This window comes from Montipora capricornis, chromosome 1 (genome assembly GCF_036669925.1).
Source record: "Montipora capricornis isolate CH-2021 chromosome 1, ASM3666992v2, whole genome shotgun sequence".
NCBI classification, from domain to species: Eukaryota; Metazoa; Cnidaria; class Anthozoa; order Scleractinia; family Acroporidae; genus Montipora; species Montipora capricornis.
The window spans coordinates 6,792,469-6,818,297 of record NC_090883.1 but is presented as its reverse complement, the minus strand read 5'-3'; the positions used below and the strand labels follow the sequence as shown (position 1 = coordinate 6,818,297).

The following is a 25,829-nucleotide window of genomic DNA, read 5'->3' as shown; positions in this document are numbered from 1 at the left end:
AAAAGAAGTATTAGAGTCTTAAAATGTATGTATGCTTGGAATATCAGTCCATTTTGCATGACAAAATAAACAGTGCGTGTTTGAAGAAATCAACCATCCCTCACATGTTTCAAGCCCTTAAGTAGACTTGCCACAATTCCACCTCACGAGAATCCCTCGAGAAAATGTTTTTGGCGAGCGAAGCGTGATTTTTCGGACGTGAATCTACACTAGACGAAGGACTTTTGAAAGTTTAGCCCTTAAGATGTGTCAATTTGTCTTGGATGTGCATGGTAGCGCCCGAGTCATCGCATCTTGACTGTTCAAACTTCGTGATTGTAGTCGCGGTCCTACGGCCCGGGTCGTACGGATCGGGCTGTTCGAATAAATCTTTTTCGATTGTGGAGCCAAAGGTAAGTTGTTGACATAAAGACAAAATTATATATATTTTTTCTAATTTGTTTTACAAATAAACACTTTGCACGAGAGCGGGGATCGACATAAAGGTCATCCAAACTGATCTCCATCAACGTGCTGGTCATCTCAGCTCCTAGTGATCTTTGAGAACCTTAGAGCAGCTTTGAGCGAAACTGAGAATACCTGAGAAAAACTGATCCGACTTTTAGCAATCTGAACTGTTCTTAGAACTACTGTTATTGTCAGTATGGGCATGCGACGAAGTTAAAATGGGGAATTCTTTCAACAATACAGACTAGTCGTTGACATGCATTCTGTTTATTTGGTGGCAAAGGAATTTAGAGGATGCTTCAAGGGGAATTTCTGGTTTTCTGTCTTACTTTTGTTTTACTTAGAGGCCATTTATTTGCCAGTATTGAAAAGTTTGGTTCACATTTATGAAATGTAACAAATTATCATCTGTGGCTTTACAAAGATCTATTTGTATCGCTTTTACATTCCTGAGTTAATTCGAGTTCGCAAATGACGTACAAACAACCCAGGTCCAGGAATTGTTGATCCAACTAAAACTATTGCCGCACCATACAGTCAAGGTAATGTTGAAGTATTTGGTACGGCAAATGCAGGCACACAACGAGTGGCAATGTCTCTGTCGGCACTTGTTTAAAATTTCAGGAATCCAATAACCTCTTCAGCTGACTTGGTTCAAATTATAAACATTGGGAATAATATTTATTCAGCTTTGTCACAATCATGCAAACAGGGACTCCTATTTTTGACAGATTTGCCTGTTATGGTTATAACTTAAGCTACATTAATCATCAGTTGGCATACAGTGGTAGTTATAGTGGTTTGCTAAATAGTGCACTTTCTATAATTTCAGACTTTCCTTATGTTATATCTAAGTTAGCTGCCTTTGATTCTTTGCTCATGGATAATTATCATGCATATATTTAACACTTGAACTTTACACAGTAGCAATATACTGTCTGCCTAATGGGAGGTGTAAAATTTTTTACTCTCATGGCAGAGATTTATTAGGTATGGAACCCATTTGCAACATGTACTTCAATTGAAATAGATTCATTAATGAATTTGGTACAACATTTTCAGAATAGTGTGCACAAACATCAGTTACTTATGAGATTAAGATGTGTTAACATTATTAAAATGTAAAGCAACAGTGGAAGCAGTGTTCATTCATTATATGTTCAAAACCAAAATTTTAGACCCTAGGAGCACTTAAATGATGTTTATCTTTGTTCATGGAAAGAATGTTCTGCTGTGTCATTTTATTCTATTTGTTTTTCCACCTCAAAAGTCTTGTAACTATTGCACCTCTCAAACAGTTGATAGTATCATTGAGAATGGAAGAGCAATTTATCAGAAATGTTACTCCAGCAAAATATGTTTTTATTTCTGATTTTCTAAAGAAATTAGACGTAGGCCGCTGGCCATGTAAAAGTTATTCATAGAGCAAGATGTCAGGGAAATTTATCTTGTAATGTGGTTCCCAGTAAACAACAGCTTAAAACTGTCATTTTGGATGATAAGGAAAGCAGCACAGGCTTTTTGATATGAATTTCTAGCTACTGCATTAGTTGTGTTTTCCAGTGGTATACAAAGCAAAAGATGAGTTACCACGTTTTTGTATACAATGATTCTGAACCAAAAAATGTAACAAAAGTATTTTCAAATGTAAATTCTGTTATTGATCTCTTTTGTTCTATTATACAAAGTAAATTTAATTGTTTTGAAACAAACTATGAGGTTGCATTTCTTAGATGTTTATGTGAATTATCAAATATAGAAAGGAAACAAATAATAAGGAAGCATAAATCTACTTCAGAAATTGCAGCAAACTGGAAGAAAGAAGAGAGAAATTTACAGCCCAATGGACCCAGAGAAAAAAAAAGAACTAATTCCTTCAAATTGTTTTGAAAAGTACAGGTCTATGGACCCATAAAAAAAAACAGACTTTCAAATAAAGATGAAAAGTATAGGTCAATGAACTCACACGATAAAGGGCAACTTCTCTCAAATAGATTCTTGTAACACCTATATACCTTTTTGTTGTAGTGTCCAATAAAGTTATTATCATTATTATTATTATTATTATTATCATTATTATTATTATTATTATTATTATTATTAAACTGTCAACAAAAGTACACAAAAGTACAAATAACCTTGCAGCGCATGAGTATAGGCTACTTAGAGCCTCTTGTTAATCTAATATATACAAAGTAAGTAAGTGGCAGCTGTTTTTACAAGTATTGCTAACGCAGTAACCTGAAATGATTGACATATTTTGGTGAAAAACAACAACCCGTTTTAGGAAGATATTTATGCGAAGGCCTCGATAAAATCCCGCGAAATGTTCTCTCTAGCCCCAACATTCCCTCGGAATGTCCCCTACTTTGTAGTAGCGTTGTTCCAAGAGGCCGCAATGTGATCCAGAAACGTTTCCTATTCCTTGGAAGCTGATTACCTCTGTACCGTATTGGTACGATATTACGACAGAACAACATGTTCTCTTTTTTTTTTTTCGTCTTTTTCTTATAATTTCTAGAAGAAAGAAAAGCAAGTGAAGTGCAGCCATGGAAGTTCGGCAAAATTATTCACTGGCTTCATTGATTATTCATTGTCACGCATGCTAATCCTGAAAGGACTGAGAAGTGCGTCTCTGAAAATCATCAATAAAAAGGCTGTAAAAGGTTCGCCCGGTTACTTAGCGCCTGGAAATCCATTTTGAAATTTGTTTCACCTTTGATTGGGTGAAGGAATTTACCACATTAAACTTGATTGCTTTGCCTTTCACTCTGCCCTTAGCCACTGCTGAGACCACTCCAACAACTGCATTTTCATCACCGCGAGGAGTATCGACGTAAACTCCAGATCCCGAGACGCCCTTCACTCCATCGCAGAAATTGAAAATCATGTCTTCTGATGTAGTATATACACGACAGTACGTGTACCATAAAGTATTGTACCATTTGTCGGCATGGAAGCCAGTAAACTGAATTTTTGAACCAGGCAGGAGACTGCTTGTCTGAATGGACATGTGCTGCCTATTATGGGAGCGCCTGAGCTTTAATACTGCAAAGTCGTATCTCAGTTTCGCAGCTTTTGAGGAAGATGGTTTTTTCCATTCCTTGGGAATAAACCTTTTTTGCACGCGGATCCAGTGGAATTTGCCTGATCGTTGAAGCAAACCTGTTTAGTTAAAAGTAGCGAACTCAGTTAAAAATAAGAAATGATTTTTTCTAACTGCAAACAAAGTCAACTAACAGGGGTAAATATGCGGTGTATAGGACTTGAAAGCATGTTAATGCATTAAACAAAAATTCACGGCACGTTTATTTTCGCTAACCTTGCCCCTGGTTTGAAAAAATACGACAGTGTTACGCAAGGAAAAATAAGCGACAATGGTTTGTGGGGGAAAAACAATGTGAAGGGGCTGTATTGAGTTATTTTTAGTTGCACATTGCAAATCCCTGATCGGCGGTTTTCGATTGATGGCACTAAGTCGCAAGAACTGATAATGGTAATGTAGAGAAACTATTCATGCAGGTTTTAGCAGCAGACAACTGAGAAGGAGATGGTCGGTCGAATTTGAACTCGTTTTAAAGTTTCCTTGCTGGAGCTCGCTATTTAAAATCCGTTCTGATGTTTATCGGCTCATCATGCAGTTTGTTCTTGACTCATTTGATTTCAGTGATAACAGATCTTCCAATATTACCTAATCCTTAGTATATAAAAGTTTAAAGTGAGCGAAGTTTTACAAACTCCCATAACACTGATTCCCTTTAACTTATATGAATACATTTCATAACATAGGCTACTTTGTCATGAACAAGTGCAGTCGAAATCAAAACAGATTTCGATATGGGCATCCGGCATTCTTACATAACAAAAGATTCAAATAAATAGGCATTACTCTTCTGCGAAACGATAACGGTTATTTTCAAATATTTGGTTCAGTGGCAAGCAACAATTCCAAAGTGGCTTGAGAATGTGTGTCATTTTATAAATTTGATCTAATTTTGTTTTTTTCACGCAAGGTCGCTCTTCAAGAAACGTATTACATTGTTTGAATGTTTCTGAGCTTTTGAGCTTTAAACTTTTGTCCGTGCTCACATATTTAGATAGCCAAAGGGAGACACTTAACAAAGCCTGAGTAAAGAAAACGCAAAAAAAGACAAAGACAAAGAAAATCAGCAAAAATTAAATGGACATCAAGAACACAAATATTAGGCAAAGAATTTCTATTGGTTTGTAGTGCTTATCAAAAATATTGTCTGGTGCCCATTCCTAATTTCTGTCTGATGACTCGTAGTCCGTGTGCACAGGTGGTTGAGCATTTGCGGCACAGCAATTTTAACAATCTTTGGCATTAGATGTACTCGTTTACACCGAAAATACAAACAGACATCACTGAGCCAAATAAGCATGTTTTTCGGAGTTCTGTGATTTGATGATCATAGTTTAATGTACTCATCGCTCCTCGAGTTACTTGAGATCATTGTGACGAAGGAGATAACTATTTGTGGCTATGGAATGATCAAAACCATCAAGGTTTTGGAATATGTAACCGATTAAAGATTGCCATTGCGAGTCAAATGATTACTCAAACAAAATAGTTTTTACCATTCCGGTAAAACCAGGAAAAAACCCTGCTATTGAATTTGATTTTATCCGAGCAAAAGGTAAAATGACGTCAATGTTATCGAAACCACTTAATTCACAAAATATTTAATTTTAACATCTACAAGAACTGAAAATCGTTGTGGAAAGAGGTAATGCTTACCAACTCTTAGTTGTTTAGCATTCTTTAGAAGTCTTTTCCCACTGTGGATGCAATGGGCAGCTGTCAGTACGTGCTGGGATCCTATGAGTGTACCTGTACAACCGGAAGAAAGCATCACGGCCGTTGAAAATGGATACATCTGCGCCTCGCGCGACGTACGCATGTTCACTCTGTTGTCCTTTCCAAAAATATTCCTTCTTATTCTTGCATTCCATGTATCCTCTTGCCTAAGGGACAACCTTTCATATGACCGAGAGTGGTCATCAGCGACACTAAAATTCATCTGAAGGATTTTTTTGACGAGATCGTCATTTGAGTCACTATCAATGTTGAGGTAAACTGTACTATCCTCGCTGTCTCCAAGAATCAATGCGGGAAACGATTTCAACGATTTTCCAAAATTCTTGCGATTATATAGCCCGTTGTTCGATGATCCAGAGGTCGTCTTTGGTAACACAAGAAGCAAGAATATCAGCGGAAAATGTGACGGTTGCATCATAGCACGGATCAGGATAATAATAGAACTCTCACTTTTCTTTCCTGTAAGAGACGATAGAGGACAAAGTCAACTGCAATCAATTTTCATTCATCGATTACAAACACTGGAAAATTTACATTAACGGAACAACGTGCCATCGGCGTGTGTATGATTGTAATACACACTTCGAGACTATTGTTAGTCTATAAGGTCACTAAACCAGCGCAATTTCATTTTTAAAATTTCATCAAGTGCTTGACACTTACCAAAATTGAGATTTTCTTGGCCACAGCCACTGAGATGACTCAGTACAGGCTTCAAATGCTTTGGAACTTCAACCCACCAAGTAGCTGTGTAGTGTTTGTCATTTCACTCATGAACTGACCCACTGTTCTATATAAAGAAACGACAAGGTTAAAAATTATTTAGTGTTACTGAATTATCATAACAAAACTCCACATAATTAGATGTAATCGTTCAGAATAAAGCACAAGCTATGACAATCGTGTTTTACATTCCAACCCCCGTGTAAGGTTTAGTCATCCCTACAACATTTTCTCAAAATGGCGTCCCGTCCAGTTCTTTTTCTCGAGATAAAAGAATTCCTAACATCGTTCAACAGATCTTTCCAGCTGTATATGCAGTGATCTTTTGTTAGAAAGGCATTTTAAAAGCGATTGGTACGGCACGTGGGAGACATCACTCGCAACTTTAAATATCGATAAGGAATTGTAAATTTAAGTCACTATATTTAACCTATTTAAACAGAATAATAGAAACGAAAATAACCGAATTTGGCACCTCCCTAGGGGCATTAGGGAAATTTCAAGAACCAAGCCGAGACTTGTTTACGCGACTCAATCTAGCCAGATCGCCTCTGAAAGCAAGCACGCGTGTATTTAACTTCGGGACAAAGACGATTTCAATAATTTCTTTGCCGTTACCAAAAATGCCGAACGAAAACAGGGTATTGACCTAATTCAGGGCTCTGATTTAAGCTACTACTAAACAGGCCAAAACAAAGTGCCTGGAAACAAAACATGTGATGTTCAGGTGAACTGACAAGTTCACAAAGAAAAATAGCGAGAAATGTCGCAGTAGTTATAATAGCATGAACATATCATAAGGGAATGGGACAAAAACGCATCACGTGGTGTTTTCAAGTCAATCCGACACATCTCAAGTCTCGGAACAACACGAAGAAATTAGCTCAGAACACTAATTTACAGTTTTCTTGCTAAATTTGAACTACTCGGTTAAATTCCGTTATCGCATCATTGATCGTAAATGAGATTAATAAACTGCACATAACGGAATTCGTGATGAAAATTAAATTCCCAAATTGTTTTAATTTTTAGTGGCTTAATCTTCATCGCTATCACCTTGACCATAATTTCTTTCAAAACTCGTGCCTTTGTCAATTGTACACCGCTATAAAACCTCGAAAACTTGCAATTTAGCCCAGACCACAGTTGGAAACTGAACACTGCAGCAACTTTTCTTGAATTCTATTGCTTTAGGATCACAGTAACTGTCTCCCGTCAGAAAACAAAAAAAAAAAGAAAAGAAACAACTCGGTCAGTACAATATCTGCATTATCTGTTGTGAAAACGTGATTCCAGTATATGCTTCAAAACTGCATATGCCGCTGATGCCTGTCTGTACGAGGCGCCAAGATTTTAAGTGACTGTCTCCTATTTAGTTTGCAGAGAAGCACCCAAGCAAAGCAAATCTCTGGACGGAAAGCTTGACAAATGTTCTTTCGTCTTGCCCTTCGAAAAAATGCGTTTCATCCGGTTCGCGACTCTAAGCTTAAAGCATCACTGCAGTATTGGATTGAGGAGAGGTATTAACCTTAAAAGAGTACATGGTACAGTGTAGCCAGGATTTACAGAAAACAACCCATACTTTTCATTAGTCAAGCTTAACAAGGGGGAGAAAAAAATCCCATTTAAAGTAATCGCTTTGGAAAACTCATGCATTGACAGGCTAAAATGTTGCGACGACTTAGTCACCGTATTAGCTTTTAAACATTTAAATGACTCCGATTGAGGCAAAAGATCCAAACAAAAGAAAGTTGTATGTCACACCTTTACATTACGTGCCAGGATATCTTCATTAACTAACTATTTTCATGTCGTTCAATCTGTTTCTGGATGCCAATGGATTTCAACCCTTAGTGAGTTTGACCCAAAGGTGGACTCCTTGGAAAAGGTAAAGCCGCACATGGATGGCATTTTGCGACCTATTCGTTGCTTAGACTTATCATTAGGCTCTTTAAAACGTATTATCCATTTTCAACGCTTAATTTAGAATTCCCGTTTTCGTCACCAATTTGAACTGACCGAGTTATCACTTCATTCCGTAGAAACTGGATTGACCGTGTTTACCGAATGCGAACACCTGAACAGCGAACCATGCTTGCGGAAACATCTTTTCTTTAAATTCTGTTTTAGCAACATGAAGATGTCAGCCAGTTGTATCTCGCTGCCCTTAAGTAAAGGAACGCAGACAATTTGTAAAATACATCTAACTGCTAATCCAATTATCACCTACTCTTGGCGATAACTTCATGAAAAGATTCTGAACTTTTTTCTCCTTGATTTCTAGTTTTAACCAAAACAGTGCACATTTGCGTGTACTTTTTAACAGAGAAACAAGTGTTTAACCAAATCTGACAAACAAGACACTCAAGGCATTTTGGCAAGCATGAATATCTGGCTTATATCAATAATTAATAGCTCATTATGTAGCAATTAACGTCTTTTACTGGTTTTTGGCATTGACGTAGTCTAAGATATTGCAAAAGCGATTGACTTGGCAGGTCATCTCCCATCTTTTGCGCTTCGTGAATAATTTCTCTTTCAGTAAAATGAACAAAATTAACCCGACGAAACCGCAACCAGTATCGAATGAGACATGACTCTAGGCTTGTATTGCAAACTCATCCTTTCCTTTTCTCGGTAAATGATTTTCAAAGGAAAAAAGAAAAACAAGTTTTCATTGCGTATTACGCATGATGAGGATTTTTGACTGTCTTAAGTGGATGAAAATTTACTTAGACTTGGCTTTCAAAGGTTGCTGCCAAACATGAGACAACACGTCTTCTGAACATTCCATTGGCACAAAATATTTACTAGCAAGCAATTCTGCTCAGCTTATATGGCCGTGTAATTTCACGGCTTGTAATTTGCTTTTTGCGTTTCTGAGATTTATGCAGGAGGACGAGAGGGCATCAACAAGAGGCATTACTCTTTTCCATCCACATAGTACCTGAAAAGGTCGGTCAAACCGCGAGGAGTCCCAATATAATTCAGCACAAATGCCCGTACCACTAAAGATTTTTATCTAACTGATTAACTGCTATATTTAATGCAGAATAGCCATTTTAATTTGACTGACTTGAGAAGGAAAGGAAATGGAGAGCATTACAGTGAAAGCTTTAACGCCGCAGTGAGTCACACCTTTCTAGGTACTTACCATTGATTACACGAGAATCACCACTTTCGTCTGTTGCGCTAGAGACGTTTCTGTGTATTGGCCTCTGGTAGGTTAGGAAACCGTAATTCGTGTCACTTCTTGCAAAAAATGCGCCGTTAATGTTAGTTTTCTGGTCTCTTTACGCCCATTGAAACGTAATTCGTGAGGTTGACGTGAAGGGAAATTAAGTTACCCAAAGAAGGAAAGTATGATAGGCCAGATAAAGGCGCCGAAACACGAGTGATAAGATGAAACGCTTCAATCCACTTCAACTAACGAGGATCAGTTTGCCAAAAAGCGTACCTACAACGACTCAGGTAAACATGACTGGTTACCTCTTGGGCTTTGAAATAAATGGACGTTCCCTAATCTTCTCACACCAACACAATTGTGTTTAATCTCAATGTTATGATACTCATCTGCCGTGACTGTCCGTCCGAGAAGAATACACGATCAATATTTTTAAGTCGATGAATTGCTCCAAGCACAATCTTTCAATCAAACATTTTTACCATTACACGTTTTCTGGCATTCGGTTTTCGCACTACAAAAGGTGAATATTTCAACTATTCATCCTCCGTCCGACAGGGAACACAATAAATACTTAAGGTTTAAATGTCGTTGGACTTTTCGGATGTTTATTGCTTGTGTGAGCGACACCCATGCCAACATACTGGATTTGCATGTTTTAAACCAGCAGTTATACGATGTACTGTATTGATAGACATAATTTGAACGTGCTGATTAGCACAGGATAAGAAAACGGAGTTAACCGAAGCAAATAGCAAATGTTTGAAGAACTGCTCCTTATCCTCTGTCTGCTTTTTGAAAAGAACTGAAGTCATCATCATCATCACTAAATCTCAAATATAACTGCTAATATAAAACAACATAAAATAGCATTTATCACCACCATAGTGAAAATCTGAGGTGACTAAAATAACCTTTTGAGGTACTTAGCCAAGGAAAAAAATAGTTTCAAAGTGTAAAGACAGTTACAAAGTAAAGCCGATAGCCGGATGATGGTGTAGGAACCAAGCGTTTTACTTACTTTCTGATATTTTGAATACTTTTTGATCTAACAGTTTATAAAAGAATGGGGCTAGGTCCCTATATATAAGGTTTATTGTAGAATGATAAATACCTATTGTTTTCGATAGTGGACATCCAAAAATAATGACAAATTCTACAGACACTATATCAGTGCAGTATGTCTATTAGCTTCTATTTACTGCCTTCTCGAGCCTTCTCTTGCTACTCATCGAAAAGACTGATGGAAATGGCCGATTGAAACTTGAAGACTAAGCTACTTTTAAGACGTTCTCGCATTTCGCCTTGAACTAACAGTGAAAACCTGTAACAAGAATTATTATTGCAAATATTCATCCCACTTATTCTTCCTTTATCGCAAGAATGTCAAGGCTTCTATGCCATTTTGAGCCGAATGCATGAAACGTTCCTTGACATAGCCCTTTTTAACCAGCTATTCTCGTATCTCCCCACGATCAAAGAAAGAAATTCTCGTTTACCTCAGAGGATCCTCACCTTCAAAAAAGACCAGCGTAATGATTCACATCGAGATATAAGAACTCTGTTTTTGGCTTAACTTGAAAGAACCTTTGACATTAATGAGACAGGACTGGGCAGTTTGAAAAAAATATAAGGGATCTTTTCCCGATAGATTTCGCAAAACCCACTTGAAAAAGTCTTTAATTTACTATTATTTGACAAGATACTACAATATTTTGTGGTAATATCTATTCACTAATCCGGCAGATTGCGTCACAGTTAAGTCCAGTTGATTGAAATAGTCAAAGATTATCGTTCGATGAAAAGAAACAAATTACAGGTACAATGCATTCAATCAAACTCTCAAGAGTCCTACCCTTTTTACAGGGGGCCCATGTGAGTGTTCAGTAAGGTTTATCCGCGGAAGAAAAAAAATGACCTGCATGGTCTGAAAATAGTAATCTTTGTCAAACCCGTTGAACTTGATTGTATGGAATATTGTGGTCGTAATAGACAAAAAGATGCAGTACTTTACTGCCTTAAAATATTGATGCGAGCGATATCTGGCCACAAGCTTTTGTAAGGAGTTTATACTGCTTCCAGTCGAATTGCGCTTTGTCCAATCTTGCGCTCTACTTTACTCAGGGCAAACTGTTCAGCCTCTCAGCCTATTGAGTCATCGCTTGAATGTGAGAAGAGATCACGAAAATCTTCAATTGCCTGGACACGGACGTTCAGTAGTTGTCTTGCATGTGACGGTCAATCCAGTCTCGATAGCTTTCAGTCAAGGTGTAGACTCCATATTTGCCAGAAATTCCGCAGCCTTGACCCCAGCTATTAACTCCCCCAACGAACCACTTTCCTTGGAAATCTGGACACATAAGAGGACCTCCCCCATCGCCGTAGCATCTGTCTTTATCGCCCTCTTCAAATCCTGCACAAATCATGCTTTGTTTGACGAGACCGGCATAGGAACTGGTTTTGTTGCAGTGCTGACGGGATACCACGGGCACGATCTGTGACCTTAAAGGAGCGGAGCCGCGATAGAAATTAGATGGGGATCCCCAACCCGCCACTACACAAGAGCTACCAGGCTGAACAAACCCTTGATAAGGCATGCATAGAACGCCCACTTTGTCGTTGATCTCCACTGGTCTTTTGAGATAAACCAAGGCGATATCATTTTCGTTTGTTTCTGATTTATACTGAGAATGGACATATATCGTTTCGGCTCGTACGTCTTGCTCGAAGCCCTCATGAAGGGAGAGATCAAACTCTCCAGAGCGAATGATCCATTGAGAGGGTTGTTTAAACCTGCAAAGAAAACGTTATACCGAATGAGTATTCTGATTGCACATACTGTTTTCCTTTGGAAGAAAAAGAAAATCAGGCTAAGGATGATATTCTCCGAGAAAGCAGTTAACTAATTCTAACAAAATTAAAAGTCGTATTGAGACTCGAGAGGCTTGACGTCGATTAAAGCCTTTGCTTTTAGCCCGCGTTTGAAAGCCTGTGGACACTTCATACATATTTTCATTGCGTCAACTGAATAACTATAATTCAACCTAACACTTTCAAACTCTCCTCAATAAATACAAGCATTCAGGTTAGTAATATTCCACCACTTTTTTCTTTTGATTTGTAAAGGACCCATGCACTGACTAACCTTCTGAAACAGTGAGCGGCCGTGAGCACCCACCGGGAGGCTACCAGAGCCCCACTACATTGCTGTACGGATTGTCCCATCAGCAAAAGAGCAACATGCCAGGGCCATTGTCCAGACCATTCCTTGGAAACGTCTCTTTCGATTTGACTGGGAGGAGTGGGATATGTTCGGGTTCCACATCCTTAATTATGGTGGAAAAAATAAAAAATAAAAAACCGAAATTTTAATTTGATCAATATGAAATGAAATGCTACCTTCAGAGAGTAACAAAATCCACCATGATGAGAGTCAGCTCAAACCGGATTAGGAAATAAGCCAAGACATAGTTAACGATCGCCGTAACGTCAAAATAACCGAAATTGTTCGTTTGGCACCTATTTTTTTCTCAAATAACCGACGGTAGTAGCTACTTGAATAAACCTTGGATAAATCGTACTTATTCACGGACGAAACATTCCTCAGTTAAAAAGCCAAAACTGAATCAGGCTCCAGCTTCTCAAAGCCCACTTAAAGTAACCCTTGGTTACTGTGAACCTTTATTCTAGTTTATTTAGCAACCAATACGGATTTCCCAAAAGATTTTTGCCCTTGCGTTGTGACTTACATTTCCTATATCTTGAGCATAAATAAGTTTTTGAAGTACTTTCAAAGGGCAAATTTAAAGCCTCGATTTATTTTTAATCGCGGACCGGGATAGCGTTAACCGGCCTTCAAACAACTGGGCCCTGATGTTTAGTCCGTAAAGGGCATTTTTTAAACTTGGATATCAAAAAGGTACTGGAGTTGAGGTAGGGACTGCGAGTTCAAATTACCACTGGCTTTTTCTCCTGGCATGTCATATTCTAGAAATAATGAAGGAGAAGAATGAAATACCTTTATGTCCTCCTACATCATTTCCAGGTTGAATCTTATATGGTCCATCGTCATAAGTCATGCCAACCTTGGTCTTTATCTCGCCAGATACAACGTAACGAACCCAGAGGCCACTCCCGGAGGATTGTATGGTGGAGGGTACACTGCTACCACAGTACCTCCCAATAAGTGGTGCGTGTTCAGTTAGGCCGTTTCGGACTTCAACAAAGTCCTTAGTACAGGTGGGGTCGCTTCTTGAAAAATCGAAATTCGTGAACTTCAGAGTCACGGTACCGGAATCCTTGGATGAAGTGACAAACCAATGACAGTCTTTTTTGCTTGGTGGATTTGATTCACCGTTCATACGAGCGCCGGAAGATGTACAATTAGTAACATCAAGTGCTGATTCTGTGGAAAGGGTTACATCAATCAACAATAAGCGACATAAGGTGGAGAGACATTATTTTTGTCCACCCACATAGTGCGCGGACAGGACCAAACCGCGAGGAGTCCCAATATAATATAATGCTGGACAATGCCGTACCACTCGATATGGTATGCTGTTGACAGGATGACATCAATTAACAATAAGCGACAAAAGGGTTGAGATACTTACCTTGGTTTGGAATGTTGAGGACAAATTCCTCCCAACCCCCCAAGCCTACCATCTAATTCTCTCCCCCTAACAATGTTGCTGATGCCATTTTTATGTCTCCAATACTTTATTTTCCGTTTCCAACATTGAATGGGGGAGGGGGAAATGCAAATGGAAAATCTAACGTTAAGATGAAATTTTCATAACCGTGGTCTTTCCGGTACAGTGCCTCAACCACTGTTGTCGCTTAGTGGAGTATTCAAGAGGTAATAGCATCAATTCTGGACTATATAAAACTAAACTCCCACGGATATATCATTACAAGAATGTTAACGATATTATATTTAAATGTTTCAAGGAACCTCTTACACGAAGAAGCATCTTGCACTCTGGTATCCATGGAAACAAAGGGAAATATTACAACGAGAGGTCATTCTTCATTACAAAAGTATTTAGGAAAATTTGAATCAATACAGGGTTTGTGATAATTCAGTATGAAAAATCGTCCTTGAAATATATAAAATGTCCACTGATACAGCCAGCAAGTGAAACCGGAAACGATATCATCTGAATGATATCTATGTTGGCTTATTTTGACGTAACAGATAAAATTCCATTACATTTTTCGACGATGGGATTAGTCCTTGAGTTCAATATTTGTTTCCAGTTATATGGTGTACGTATCATAATAAAGAGAACAGATTCGTGAAAAACAAAACGAGAACGAAATTGCCCCCACTTGACATACCTGCCAGACAACCGTACAATTCTGCACGCATGGAAACAAGGTTGTGTTTTGTTATGGGCCAAATACGGATAACACTCGACCTAATGGCATTCCCTAAAGTGTGAGACACTAATGACGGCCCATCTTTATTACCATGAAATATCTGAAAAAACAAAAATAAAGAGAGTGGAAGATTTCACTGCAATCTCTCTTTTCTTTGATCGAGGGAGGTTACAAAAGATTACACGATCACTTATTCTAATAAAAAATTGATGCCCTTGGTGTCGTATTTCAAAATATTGAAATGTATTTTGAAAAAACGTTAGTAGTTGAAAATCGTTGGAAAGCACTATCGACTGGAAGGCGTTAATGAAAAGCAAGTAATCACAGACGTGAGTTATAAATTCACGTAAAGCTAAAATTAATCACAAAACAGTGAAAGGCAAGAATAGCATTTGCTGGAATAAATTAGTAATAATTGAGCAATAATGAAGTAATAAGCATCTTGAAGACCCTAAGGGTCCAACTTGAACTTCACTCTCAATTTCCATTCCAATTTTTTAGTCAAACGGCCTTTCCAATACTAATAATTAAATGGCAGTCAAAAGATGTCTTTGGCGAGAAGAGAAAATGTGATAAAAGTTGCACTAAACTGTACATCTTCTGAGGAGAGACAAAATTGCCTTTTCCTTCGAGAATTCTCCAAGCGAAAAAAGTATTAAAGTTTTAAGAAAAGTAAGGTTTTCATAACAGGAGTGGTCGGTTGCGAGGGCGAAATTTCAACCACGCGTTTCACCGAACGAGGGTCACATATCCCGTGCCAAATCGTGTTAAGTTTCTTACCCAATTAAAGCACACTTTTTTGTCAGGTGAACAATATAACGGGTAGATTTAACAACATTTGCATTTAAAACTTTGAATAAACTATAATTTAAATCAGTTGCTAATTTTATTCTGCAACATGGTAATCACGCAACAACGCAAAACCATCCACATCACTTAAAATTCACACATAAACAGCGCAAAAAAACAACATCATCTCTTTCATAAACTTTCAGATTAAAACAAGAACATTTTTAGCATCATGTCGCGCTTAATTCAAACTTTTCCATAATCCCATAAATTCTCAAAATGACCTTCAGTTTGTGTGGGGTGCTTATGGACGTTGTTCGGGCAACATTTGCGGCTGAGCATTCCGAGCCATACTGACATCATTTTGTAACATGGAAGCATTCAGTTACTTAGAAGTCAAAGTCCAAAGCATTAAAACGTAAAAGGTATTCACCTTGGTATTCCACTGGACTTCTGATGTCGCCACACGATGAGGTATTGAATAGTTACGCCAAATTCCCTCGCCATTTTTCCAAGACAATCGATACGTCTCTACCCATTGTTCAACTTTCCCTCCATAGCCTTTCGTAGCAATGCCCGTTACGATGAAATGGTCTTTAAGATTAACTTGAAGCCACGGGGACAGGTCTTCAGCATCAGCAGTCCATCCATGGGGCAATTGACTCAAACTGGGTGCGGTGCTATCTGAACCAGATTTTTGTTGATCGTCCCCCCGAACCGACGATGCCGTCAGTACGCCTTTCATGTTTTGGTTTTGTAATCCCAATGGTTCTTGACAGTCATCTGATAAAAAAACGGTTCGTGATATTGAATTCAGAGAAACTACAAGATAAGTAATGGATTTTATGTGTCCGTAGTGCCTGTGACAAACGAAAAAGACAGTTATGCTGAAAGGGGACCCCAATTGTGGTGTATAACAAAGATACGTACCAAGTGGACATCCATACAATTCCATTCGAAGGCCGACGTTTTCTTTCCATGCAATTGGTCGGATGGTCATCTGTTTTGTTATGAACGGCTCTCTCAATGCATGATGTACTACACTAGTGTGATCCCTGTTGCCATCAAATACCTGGAAATTGGAAAGAGGACACAATCTCCATTTGCATGCAAGTTATAGAAATCTACTAATAATTACGCAAGTTCACCCGTCGAGTTGTCGACTCAAAGGAGCAACCAATCCCAAGTCTCTTCCCTCATTGTTTTATCACCATTTCAATTCTAATACTTTGCAAACTCCTTTTCTTAAGAATAACTATGTCTTACTTTGAATACATTCCCTTTTATATAACTTTGGGGCCGGGGAGCCTGAAAACGTTGTTAACATGTTTTTAAAGTTCGACTACAAACTGAATTGTTCTTCAGTGTATCGTACAAAAAGAAAACCACATTGGTAATGTTAAAAAACTTCCCTAAGTATTTGAGTCAAGTGTCCTGCTAGACTACAGTTTTACATTTCTTTAACTTTTATTTATACTACTCACAAAAACAAAAACAAAAAACAAAAGAGCAAAATAAAGACGTTCTTAGTGAGTCTCAGCCTGGATATGTTCTTGTTATGTCAAACAGCATGCATAGCGCGCCTCCGCTCAGGTTTCGTGGTCCACGAAACCTCCACTGACCGTCGAATTGAATCCGTCGCAAACGGGGGCATATTGTTCGAATTTAATGCTGGATTAGTATTATATTAATGGCGTTATTACTCCTTTAGCCTTGAATGTACAAGTAAATGTTATTGATAATCGGTACTTTTGTTGACTTAATCGTTATTGATATATCGGCCGCGAATTCGCCATGTTAACGGTGTCTTATAAAGCTTATGTCGGGGTCAAACCTTCCTGGTATTGACCGCAAAATGAGCAAGCTGTTTGTGTACGTGATTCGCTAGCAACAGTTGCAGCAGAGTCTTTTAAACAACTAATTTGCCACAAATTGTAAAGCATCGAACAAAATAATAGTATTTCCTCTTCAAATTGTCATTAAAAAAAAGCAAACGTCCAACCCTTTTTACAAGAACGAAGAATCAAAGATAACAAATGTACTTTATCGATGCTGAAGGTGTAAAGTGCAGGTTGCAGGGTTGCAGGTCATTGTTTTAACAAACCTGAAACAACCCAAAACTTTACAAAAATGCTAATCTTGGGCTTAAATTTTTTTTTTTTAGGCCTAATGTTAGCATTAGTAAAAGTTTGGGTTGTTTCGGCTATGGTAAAACAATGACCTGCAACGTGCAACCTGAAGTTTACACCCTCCGTTATCGATGTCTGGTTTACATTTGAATTGCTGTCGCGAAGCGGACCCGATTATCTTTGATATATTAGTGCTAGAGCTGCGCTTTGCTTTATTTCTTGGAAATATACATTTCTATTCTTCAAGCCAATTACTCTTCCGTTCGCTTGTAGGAAAGTATAATTAAAATAATAATAATAATAATATATTCATTTCTAGTGTGCATCTCAACATGACTATGATCAGATGCGCATTTTTAAGTTATAAATACGAGAAAGGACACAAATTGTCACTTATTTTCTCTCTCTCTCTAGCAGAATAAAAACATGAACAAATGTGCGCAAAGCATGCCGTTCGACAGCGAGTCTTAAAAATTTTGGTTAATCGCAGCCTGAACGTTCTTTCAAAAACGGTTCTTATAAAAAAAAAGTGTACTCTGTTGGCAGCTAATTGTACTGAAGGGCCACTAATACCTTAACTTTGCCGTCTTCTTGATAGTAGACTTCACCGGCCCTAATGTCAAGCCAGACAACAAAATAACTTTCCACCCATTCATTAAAAACCATGTTGCCATGTCCTTGAGTTGCGATACCATTGATCACGTAGTCCACATCAAAAGAGACCTTGAGCCACGGGTTCTCATCTTGCACATCTGCACTCCATCCCTGCGGCCACCTTTGACTGTTAAGCCTTGCATTGTGTGCACCAAACGAATTTATACCCCGCCAAGAGGAAGAAGCAGACAGCTGGGCATCTTTGATTTCACCACTCTCAATTCCAACTGCTTCCCCGCATTTTTCTAGAAAGATTAAAATCATTACAATCTTCAAGTTTTGGTTAACTTACATTCAAAGTGGATTTTAAGAGAGGTAATCGTTTCCTTTTTTCTGAGGTATTACTTGAACTTCGGCCTTTTCATTTTTCTGCAATTTGGAACCGTCACTTGCTCATGGTCTTGTGTTGAACTTTGGAGAAAGCCCGATCATTGCAAATCCTTTAAATCTGCTCTGTTCTGCGCATTAGGTGTGCATATTAGTTGTTCCATCAGTAATTCGGGAATTTTTTCACGTACAAAAAAGACTAGATAATTAACAATTATTCCATAAGCGCGCGTTGGATACGAGATGGTAAATAGCCAACGAGGCGCGTAGCGCCGAGTTGGCTATAACCAGTCTCATATCCAACAAGCGCGAATGGAATAATTGTTTTATTAAATTCCTTCAACTCCAAAAATTTGGAAGTACGAAATACGAGCGGAAAAAGCGAGCAGATCCGAGCGAAATCGAAAAAAACTTGATGAGAACTGATGCGATGTTGTGTAATACCTTGTTGTCAGACAGACGCAGGCTCATCACAAAAACATTTCTTGCCTTTTCGCGTTCTTCTAAACGCCGGGATTGATCCAAACTTTCCACAGAAAAAGTTTTTTTAGCTCCTTTTTGGCTTTATTCAAAGAGTAATTTCGCATTCCAGCGAAAATATTTTTAGTTTAGCAACGCTTAAAGTGCACCTGTGATCAAAAAAACCACTTCCTTTTTTCCTTCAGATTTTGAAAGTGTGTTTGCTTAACACCTGACTGGCAAAATTTTGAGCTTTGATTTTTATCCAAAGGCCGCTTACTTTGAGTGTAAGTTTTGGATTTCACGGTCCGCCATTACTCACGTTGAAAACTGACCGATTGGACCTTAGTCGGTTGGATCCAGGAAAAAGTGACGTCAGAGGCTCACTAGCTTAAAATTTCAGCGTGTGATCGCAGCTTATTATATATGCAAAGCGTGAGTTTAAAAGTCTGAAAGCCCAAAACCCCCGTGCTGCATATTAATTCTGCGGCGTACACACGTATTGCATTCTTAAACTAGTGAGCCTTTGACGTCATTTTCTCCTCGATCCAGCTCTCTCAAGAACATAATGTTAGTAATGGCCGACCATTAAATAGGAAAATTCCAGTTAAAATAAAGAGGTGTCTTTTTGAAATCAAGGTTTAAAACGTGGGTCACTTAGTGTTTTGTTAACATAGTTTTGAAATCCAAAGAAAAATATGAATTGATTTTTTGGTCACAGGAGCACTTTAACGCAATCATTTATCATATAAAGTCAAACCAAGGTATATGAGCTGATAACCGAGATTGAGTAAACCAATCAGAGCACGCGAAATGCATTATCCGAGGTTGAGAATTTAATAATCACTTTTATTAAATTCCCAACCTCGGATTATGCAATTCTCGTGCTCTGATTGGTTCACTCAATCTCGGTTATCAGCTCATATACCTTATTTTGACCTTATATGGTAAATGATTGCGCTTAGCGTTGCTAAACTAAACCTTTTTACAGACTTAACTGATCAGAGTGTAATGTGAAGTGCTAAGTTTCTACCCCATATGAACCATGTGAGCATTAGCCCTACTTATGGATATGGCCCAATCAAGGACAGAGAAAAACTCTGACCAGGGTGGGAATTAAACCGACGACCTTCGGGTTAGATCACCGCTGCTCTACCGACTGAACTACGAGGTCAGACAGGAACAGGCAGCGGGAACTGATGATGTTAAGTCACGGCAATGAACATATACAAGTACAAGGAGGGATTACGTTTTTGCAAACATTGGCCGTGTAGCACTTATCTTTCAACAGTCTTGACTGATTAGAGTGTAATGTGAAGTGCTAAGTTTCTACCCCATATGAGCCAGAAAGCGAAATTTCTCCTGGTATAAAGCAAAAAAAAACGTTTTTGTGGAAAGCTTGGATCAATTTCGAAGCTTAGATGTACGCAAAAAAGTAAGAAATGTTTTTGTGATGAGCTTGCGTCTGTCTGACCACTAGGTATTACACAACAGCGCATCTTCATCAAGTTTTTTCGATTTCGCTAGGATTTTCTCCCCTTTTTCGCTCGTGTTTCGTACTTCCAAACTTTTGGAGTTTAAGGAATTTAATAAAACAATTATTCCATTCGCCGCGCTTGTTGGATATGAGACCAACAAACTCGGTTGGATATGAGACCAACCAACTCGGTTGGATATGAGACCAACCAACTCGGCGCTACGCGCCTCGTTGGCTATTTACCATCTCATATCCATTCAACGCGCACTCATGGAATAATTATACTTGATGAAAGAAAGTTTTGGGATATCGTACCTTTTGAATGAACTGAATCCAGAATAATAGGTGTGGTGACACGATGACCATGGTCAATATCATTTCCCATGGTGGATCATTCCGCGGTGAATTACACTTGGATTTGAAATATACATGGATTATTGACCAAGCGTGAGGTCAAGATGGCTGGATATTGGCCAAGTTTTGCGTTTTTTTTTGTTTTTTTCGGCGTGTTTATGGACCGACTTCGTCTCGGTCCATGAACACGCCAAAATAGAACGAAGCCAATATCCAACCACCGTGGCCTCACACCTGGTCAATGAAAGGTCTATAGACCGTATTCGTAAATGGCGGCTAGGTAATTATTTTTTTGTCCTTGTGCTAATCATCCTAACTAGCCTCGTAAACACGAGGAAAATTCCAAAGAATTTTTGTTCCAAAGTGAGGCTAGTTAGGATGATTAGCACAAAGACAAAAGAATAATTTCTTGACCGCCAATTATGAATACGGTCTATTATATGGGATAAAACACCAAAAAATGATCTTTGATCTTGCGGGACCAAGCGTGAAATCCCGAGCGGGCAAGATAGCTCCATCTTGCCCACTCGGGTAGCCAATCACAGCGCGAGACTTGGTTCATCTTGCCCGCTCACGGAGCTAGTCTTTAATTAAAGAAGCGAATCCTTCATTTTCTTGAAAAGCCCATTTTCGATACATTAAAATTTAGTCCTAAACAAAAACCAAGGATTTGTATGAGTCTGTTCCCCAGAGCCTCGAAATGATGCCTTTTGTTTTGGACTGAATATCGAATACTTGTGGTGTGTTTTTAACCAGCTAATAGGATCGTTTGTGTTCCCTCACCGAGCGTTGTGAGACCTTTGTAGTCAATCTAAAATAAAACATGTTTTATCGCTATGTTATGAAAGAATTGGTTCATTGTTTTAGTTGTGCATATTGGCTGCGCCTCGAGCAACTCTTTCGCTCCTCTCTTGCTCTCCAAATTTCCCGCGCGCATCCGTAACTTGATATACGCACCCTAAGCATGAACCAATTCTTATTTAACCAGTGGTTACATGTGATTTGTGATTTGTCAAGGCAAAAATCTGTCACACAATTTAGCCCCCGAGGGAGGGGGGAAGGGGGGACTCAAATATGAAAGGGCCGGGGATGCTCGTCGTCTCTCAACTTGCAATCCTTCTTGTTTTCTTTTGCTGATGAGGAAATACTGTCGATACAGCATCTCGTTTTCTGCCGGGCCATAGATTGAGGTTACAGCAACTTTTGAAGCACTCCTTCTGAAAGTGCTCAAAAAACAAATGTGGCACTGGCTAAGTTTGGGCAAATTTGCCCTTTTAATACCCACTAGCCTCTCCAGAGTTAAGAAGCGGCTTATTTTTTAAGGGCAGTCGATGGATACTTATCCCTCTTTTGGAATCTCTGACCGTTCTGTTTGAACAGCCAACTACAGCACACACGACCATTTTGGAGTTGAACTAGACTTCTGAACTTTTGAAATTCTCGCGTTTTCCCTATGGGCGCGGTGACGTCATGCTATGCGCCCAAGCCCTCAACATGGGTTCCAAAATGGTGGACGTTCAAATTGTTCTGGTACGGAGCTTTTTGCTGTTACAATCAGGTTAAATGGTAAGATCACATCCTAAAACATAGTGATTTGATTACAACGTATCATGTGCTTTCGTAAGAACAACTTTTTAAAAATTGTGTTTTCGCCTTCCGTTCTCGTTTTAAGGTGCTGCTTAAAGGGCGAACTCGGGTGGTAATACACCTATCGATGTAAAAATCCCGCGGGGGGGAGTCGAGTGCGGGCAATAAGCGGGGATTTGATGCCTGAGACTATCCCACCTGTCGGGCTTTTGATCGCGAAGCGACCCCGGGCTCGGGACATTTGACTTTGACCAAAAAAAGTCTGGTATCAATTCAAACGCGGTTACTAAGTCAGTCCCTAGGTCACACTTCTGTTGGAGTTATTTGTTTTCGTCGCCATAATCCAATAATTTAAACTGTGATCTAACGCCGATTTTAAACGTCACATTTTACATGTGCCGAATATAATGCAAATGAGAAAAATCTATTGTTTTCGCTCATTTGCATTAGATTCGGCACATGTAAAATGCGACGTTTAAAACGGGGCCTAAGCAGATATCGTCTATTTCGAGGAAGTTGTTATCCTTAAGTTCCCATCTGATTGACATCGAATTCCACCACAAGGTCAGAGTATTTTATGGGTCACTTATTCGACCTGTTTCGACATGCTGAACATATAAATCATGAACATACCCTGTTTCAAATGTTCTTTTATTTGTTTTATAGAGTATTATAGTATTGTTTGTTGACATTCTTTTCCCCAGGGTGGAGCTTTTTTTGACCCTTTTGATTGACGTTAGTTTCCCACCCTCGGGAATTTTATTAAAATTCTTTGAGAATTGTCAAATCCCCGTCCCTTGTCCGCACTCCTGCCCCCTCCCTGCGGCATTTACATTGACAGGTGCATAACTAACACCCAAGGCACTCTTGTAAACGTGAATTTGATAGTTTGAGTTTAAGATAATTAACTTACTCGGAGGGTGAGGAACGGGTCCAATGACATTCAGATCGTCCACATCACCAGATTCGGTCTCCATTGGTTTTATTGCTTGTGCCATGGTCATCCAAGTGGCTTCAAAACCTATTCTTCCAGTACCATCTGAGTGATACTTCAACCACATTTTTTCCTGGGAGCCAATAACTACCATTGGTGCAGATTTACAGTATCGTCCCAACAGATCGGAGGACTCCAATCCACCATCCCTTAGTTCCACATACTCTACATTACAATTGTCATCACTGTCCAGATCAAATTCATTAAAACCAAAGGCAATTCTGTTTCCTTCGTATACTGAGATAACCCACTCGCAATCAACAGCCTCGAAGGATGGGTTCGGGTAATATGGCGAGAAAATATCACCGCTTGGCTTGGTGTAATTTCCCCCGCACCCTGACGAAAGAAGAAAAATGATCAGTTAACAAAACCAGGGCATGCCTCTAACACTTAACTTTAGGCAAGAGCTTTAATAATAATTCATATTAAGGACGGTGCCTTCTAATTCATAAGTGTTTTCGCCTGGCTTATAAATATGCGGAAAAGCAAATCTTAATCGAAGTGTTATTGAAATCCCAAAAGAATTTTTTTCAAAGACAATTTATCAACTATATTTGTAAAAAACTTTAGAATACAGAGCAATGTACGGAGTTCTTTCAAAATTGAGGTTAAATTATATCTGAAAAATACATAGCTACTTCCAATTTTCTTTTTAGATACCAAAAGCACTTGTCATGTTCTGCTTTCTTCGCATAGTTTTAATTCGCACAAAAAAATCCCTGCATTAGCAAGAACGTATGCGCAATAACAATAGTAGACACAGTCCTTAATATACTAAGCTTAAGCAATAGAGGATGTGTTCCGTGTTTCCATAGACTCATCTTAACGCGAGGTTATGAGGTTATGCGTCTCGGGTTTGCATAACTGCCGAGAATTCTCCCAACTTCCCCGAGTGTTTAGATGAGGCTATAGAAACACGACAAAAAGTCCTCTCTTGCTTTTATAAAATATTCCTCAAAGATAATTCGACAAATGAAGGAAAATGCTGTTTTTTTACTTCTTGATTGCAAAGGATTTTCTTGATACATGCTCATATTTCCTACCAGCCAATAAAAACGCGCGTCTAACAATACCTAACCAATCAAAATTCGTGTGATGTCACAGCCGTGTTTCCATACTCTCATCTAAACATAGCTATTGACAAATGAGAGTGCGCGTACTATCCTAATTATGTTATAAATAATGAATGGTTTATCGAAAACCAAAACTAAAAGAGAATGTGTTGGTCATGATAGTATATCAAATTATCAGTCACTTGTAAAATCACGAAATACCAGGGCTAGGGATGCAAGTAGGAATTTTAGATGTTTTTGACCCCTTTAAGTGCCACTGTGACTAGAAAATCAATTCTTATATTTCTTTGGATTTCAATACTATGTGAACTAAACGCTAAGCGACCAAAGTTTTTAAGCCTTGATTTCAAAAAGACAACTGTATATTTTAACTGGAATTTTCCTGTTTAATGGTCCGCCATTACTAGTTTTATTATTACTATTATTATTATTATTATTACTATTATTATTATTATTACTATTATTGTTATTGTTATTGTTATTATTATTATTATTATTATCATTATTTTTATTATTGATATTATTATTATTATCATTATTATTATTATTATTATTATTATTATTATTATTTTTATTATGCTCCACGTTCTTAGAAATGATGAATGATATTGGAATTGACAAAAAGCAACAACATTATGAAAAATGATAAATCTAGCCATTTGAGCGACATATTTTATCTTCTGTCGTAGAAATAAGATTCGGAATAGCCCAAACTTAATAAAACTTTAATTTTTTTTTATTTGATTCATTAGTAAATACAGCAGTATACAAGTATATCACTCAATTTCAAGTAACCAGTTGTTAATTGCCTATACGTAGAGAGAATTACAACTGTATTCGAAGACAGATAAAGTTTCCATTATTATTATTACTAGTTATAGCTGTCGCTAAAGTGCCAACGAGCCAAGCTTGCGTGATCGGGCGGCTGCAAACATCACGCGGCGTACTCGTGCTTAACTCTCATTGGTTATCGCTACGGTCAACATTTCATCGCTTTGGTCTACATTACAGCTTTTGGTCTACATTACACTCAAATTTGAAGCGCTTCTGAGATTTCGTCCGCCTAAAAATCTTCTCGCGGCTCTATAAGCTGCCGCCTCGCCAGGCCTTCTGTCTTCAGAAGGCCTGACTCGTTGGCAATTATTATTATTATTATTATTATTATTATTATTATTATTATTATTATTATTATTATTATTATTATTATTATTATTCACGTCTCATTTATTTACATCAAACAGTTTAAGTTATTACTGCGCTGGCTTGCAAGTAACAAAAAGCCAATCGCAGCAAGCCAGACTGTAAACAGAATAGTTTAGACGGAGCTCGGAAATGTCGTGCGTACTAGCTTAAGCTCTCGTGAGCATCATTGAATATAATTACTAACTTTAAGATCTTGAGGGAGCTGGA

General features: G+C 38.3%; 2 protein-coding genes across 7 annotated transcripts in view; both read right to left on the bottom strand.

The window, feature by feature from the left end:
* Nucleotides 1-1,100: 1,100 nt before the first annotated feature.
* LOC138045821 (serine protease 23-like) lies at nt 1,101-10,787 on the bottom strand. Of its 6 annotated transcripts, none has more exons than XM_068892618.1 (4): nt 10,710-10,787; nt 5,951-6,077; nt 5,207-5,746; nt 1,101-3,612 (listed from the first exon to the last, which is right to left on the bottom strand). In XM_068892618.1, the coding sequence occupies exons 3-4, from the start codon at nt 5,703-5,705 to the stop codon at nt 3,128-3,130; spliced, it is 984 nt and encodes a 327-aa protein (XP_068748719.1). In that variant the 5' UTR covers nt 5,706-5,746; nt 5,951-6,077; nt 10,710-10,787; the 3' UTR covers nt 1,101-3,127. The 6 variants fall into 6 exon arrangements, with proteins under 6 accessions (XP_068748719.1, XP_068748647.1, XP_068748902.1 ...); XM_068892546.1 differs by lacking the exon at nt 10,710-10,787 and adding an exon at nt 9,165-9,764; XM_068892801.1 differs by lacking the exon at nt 10,710-10,787 and adding an exon at nt 9,500-9,764.
* Nucleotides 10,788-10,846: 59 nt separating this feature from the next.
* The window catches only part of LOC138045735 (cubilin-like), a 32,316-nt gene continuing 17,333 nt past the window's right edge, over nt 10,847-25,829 (bottom strand). Inside the window, exons 7-14 of the mRNA XM_068892374.1 lie at nt 23,266-23,682; nt 18,068-18,393; nt 16,296-16,437; nt 15,799-16,148; nt 14,535-14,676; nt 13,213-13,599; nt 12,340-12,520; nt 10,847-11,987 (exon numbers count right to left, since the gene is read on the bottom strand). Coding sequence (XP_068748475.1) covers nt 11,408-11,987; nt 12,340-12,520; nt 13,213-13,599; nt 14,535-14,676; nt 15,799-16,148; nt 16,296-16,437; nt 18,068-18,393; nt 23,266-23,682 — 2,525 coding nt within the window. The 3' untranslated portion in view covers nt 10,847-11,407. The remainder of the gene's footprint in view (nt 11,988-12,339; nt 12,521-13,212; nt 13,600-14,534; nt 14,677-15,798; nt 16,149-16,295; nt 16,438-18,067; nt 18,394-23,265; nt 23,683-25,829) is intronic.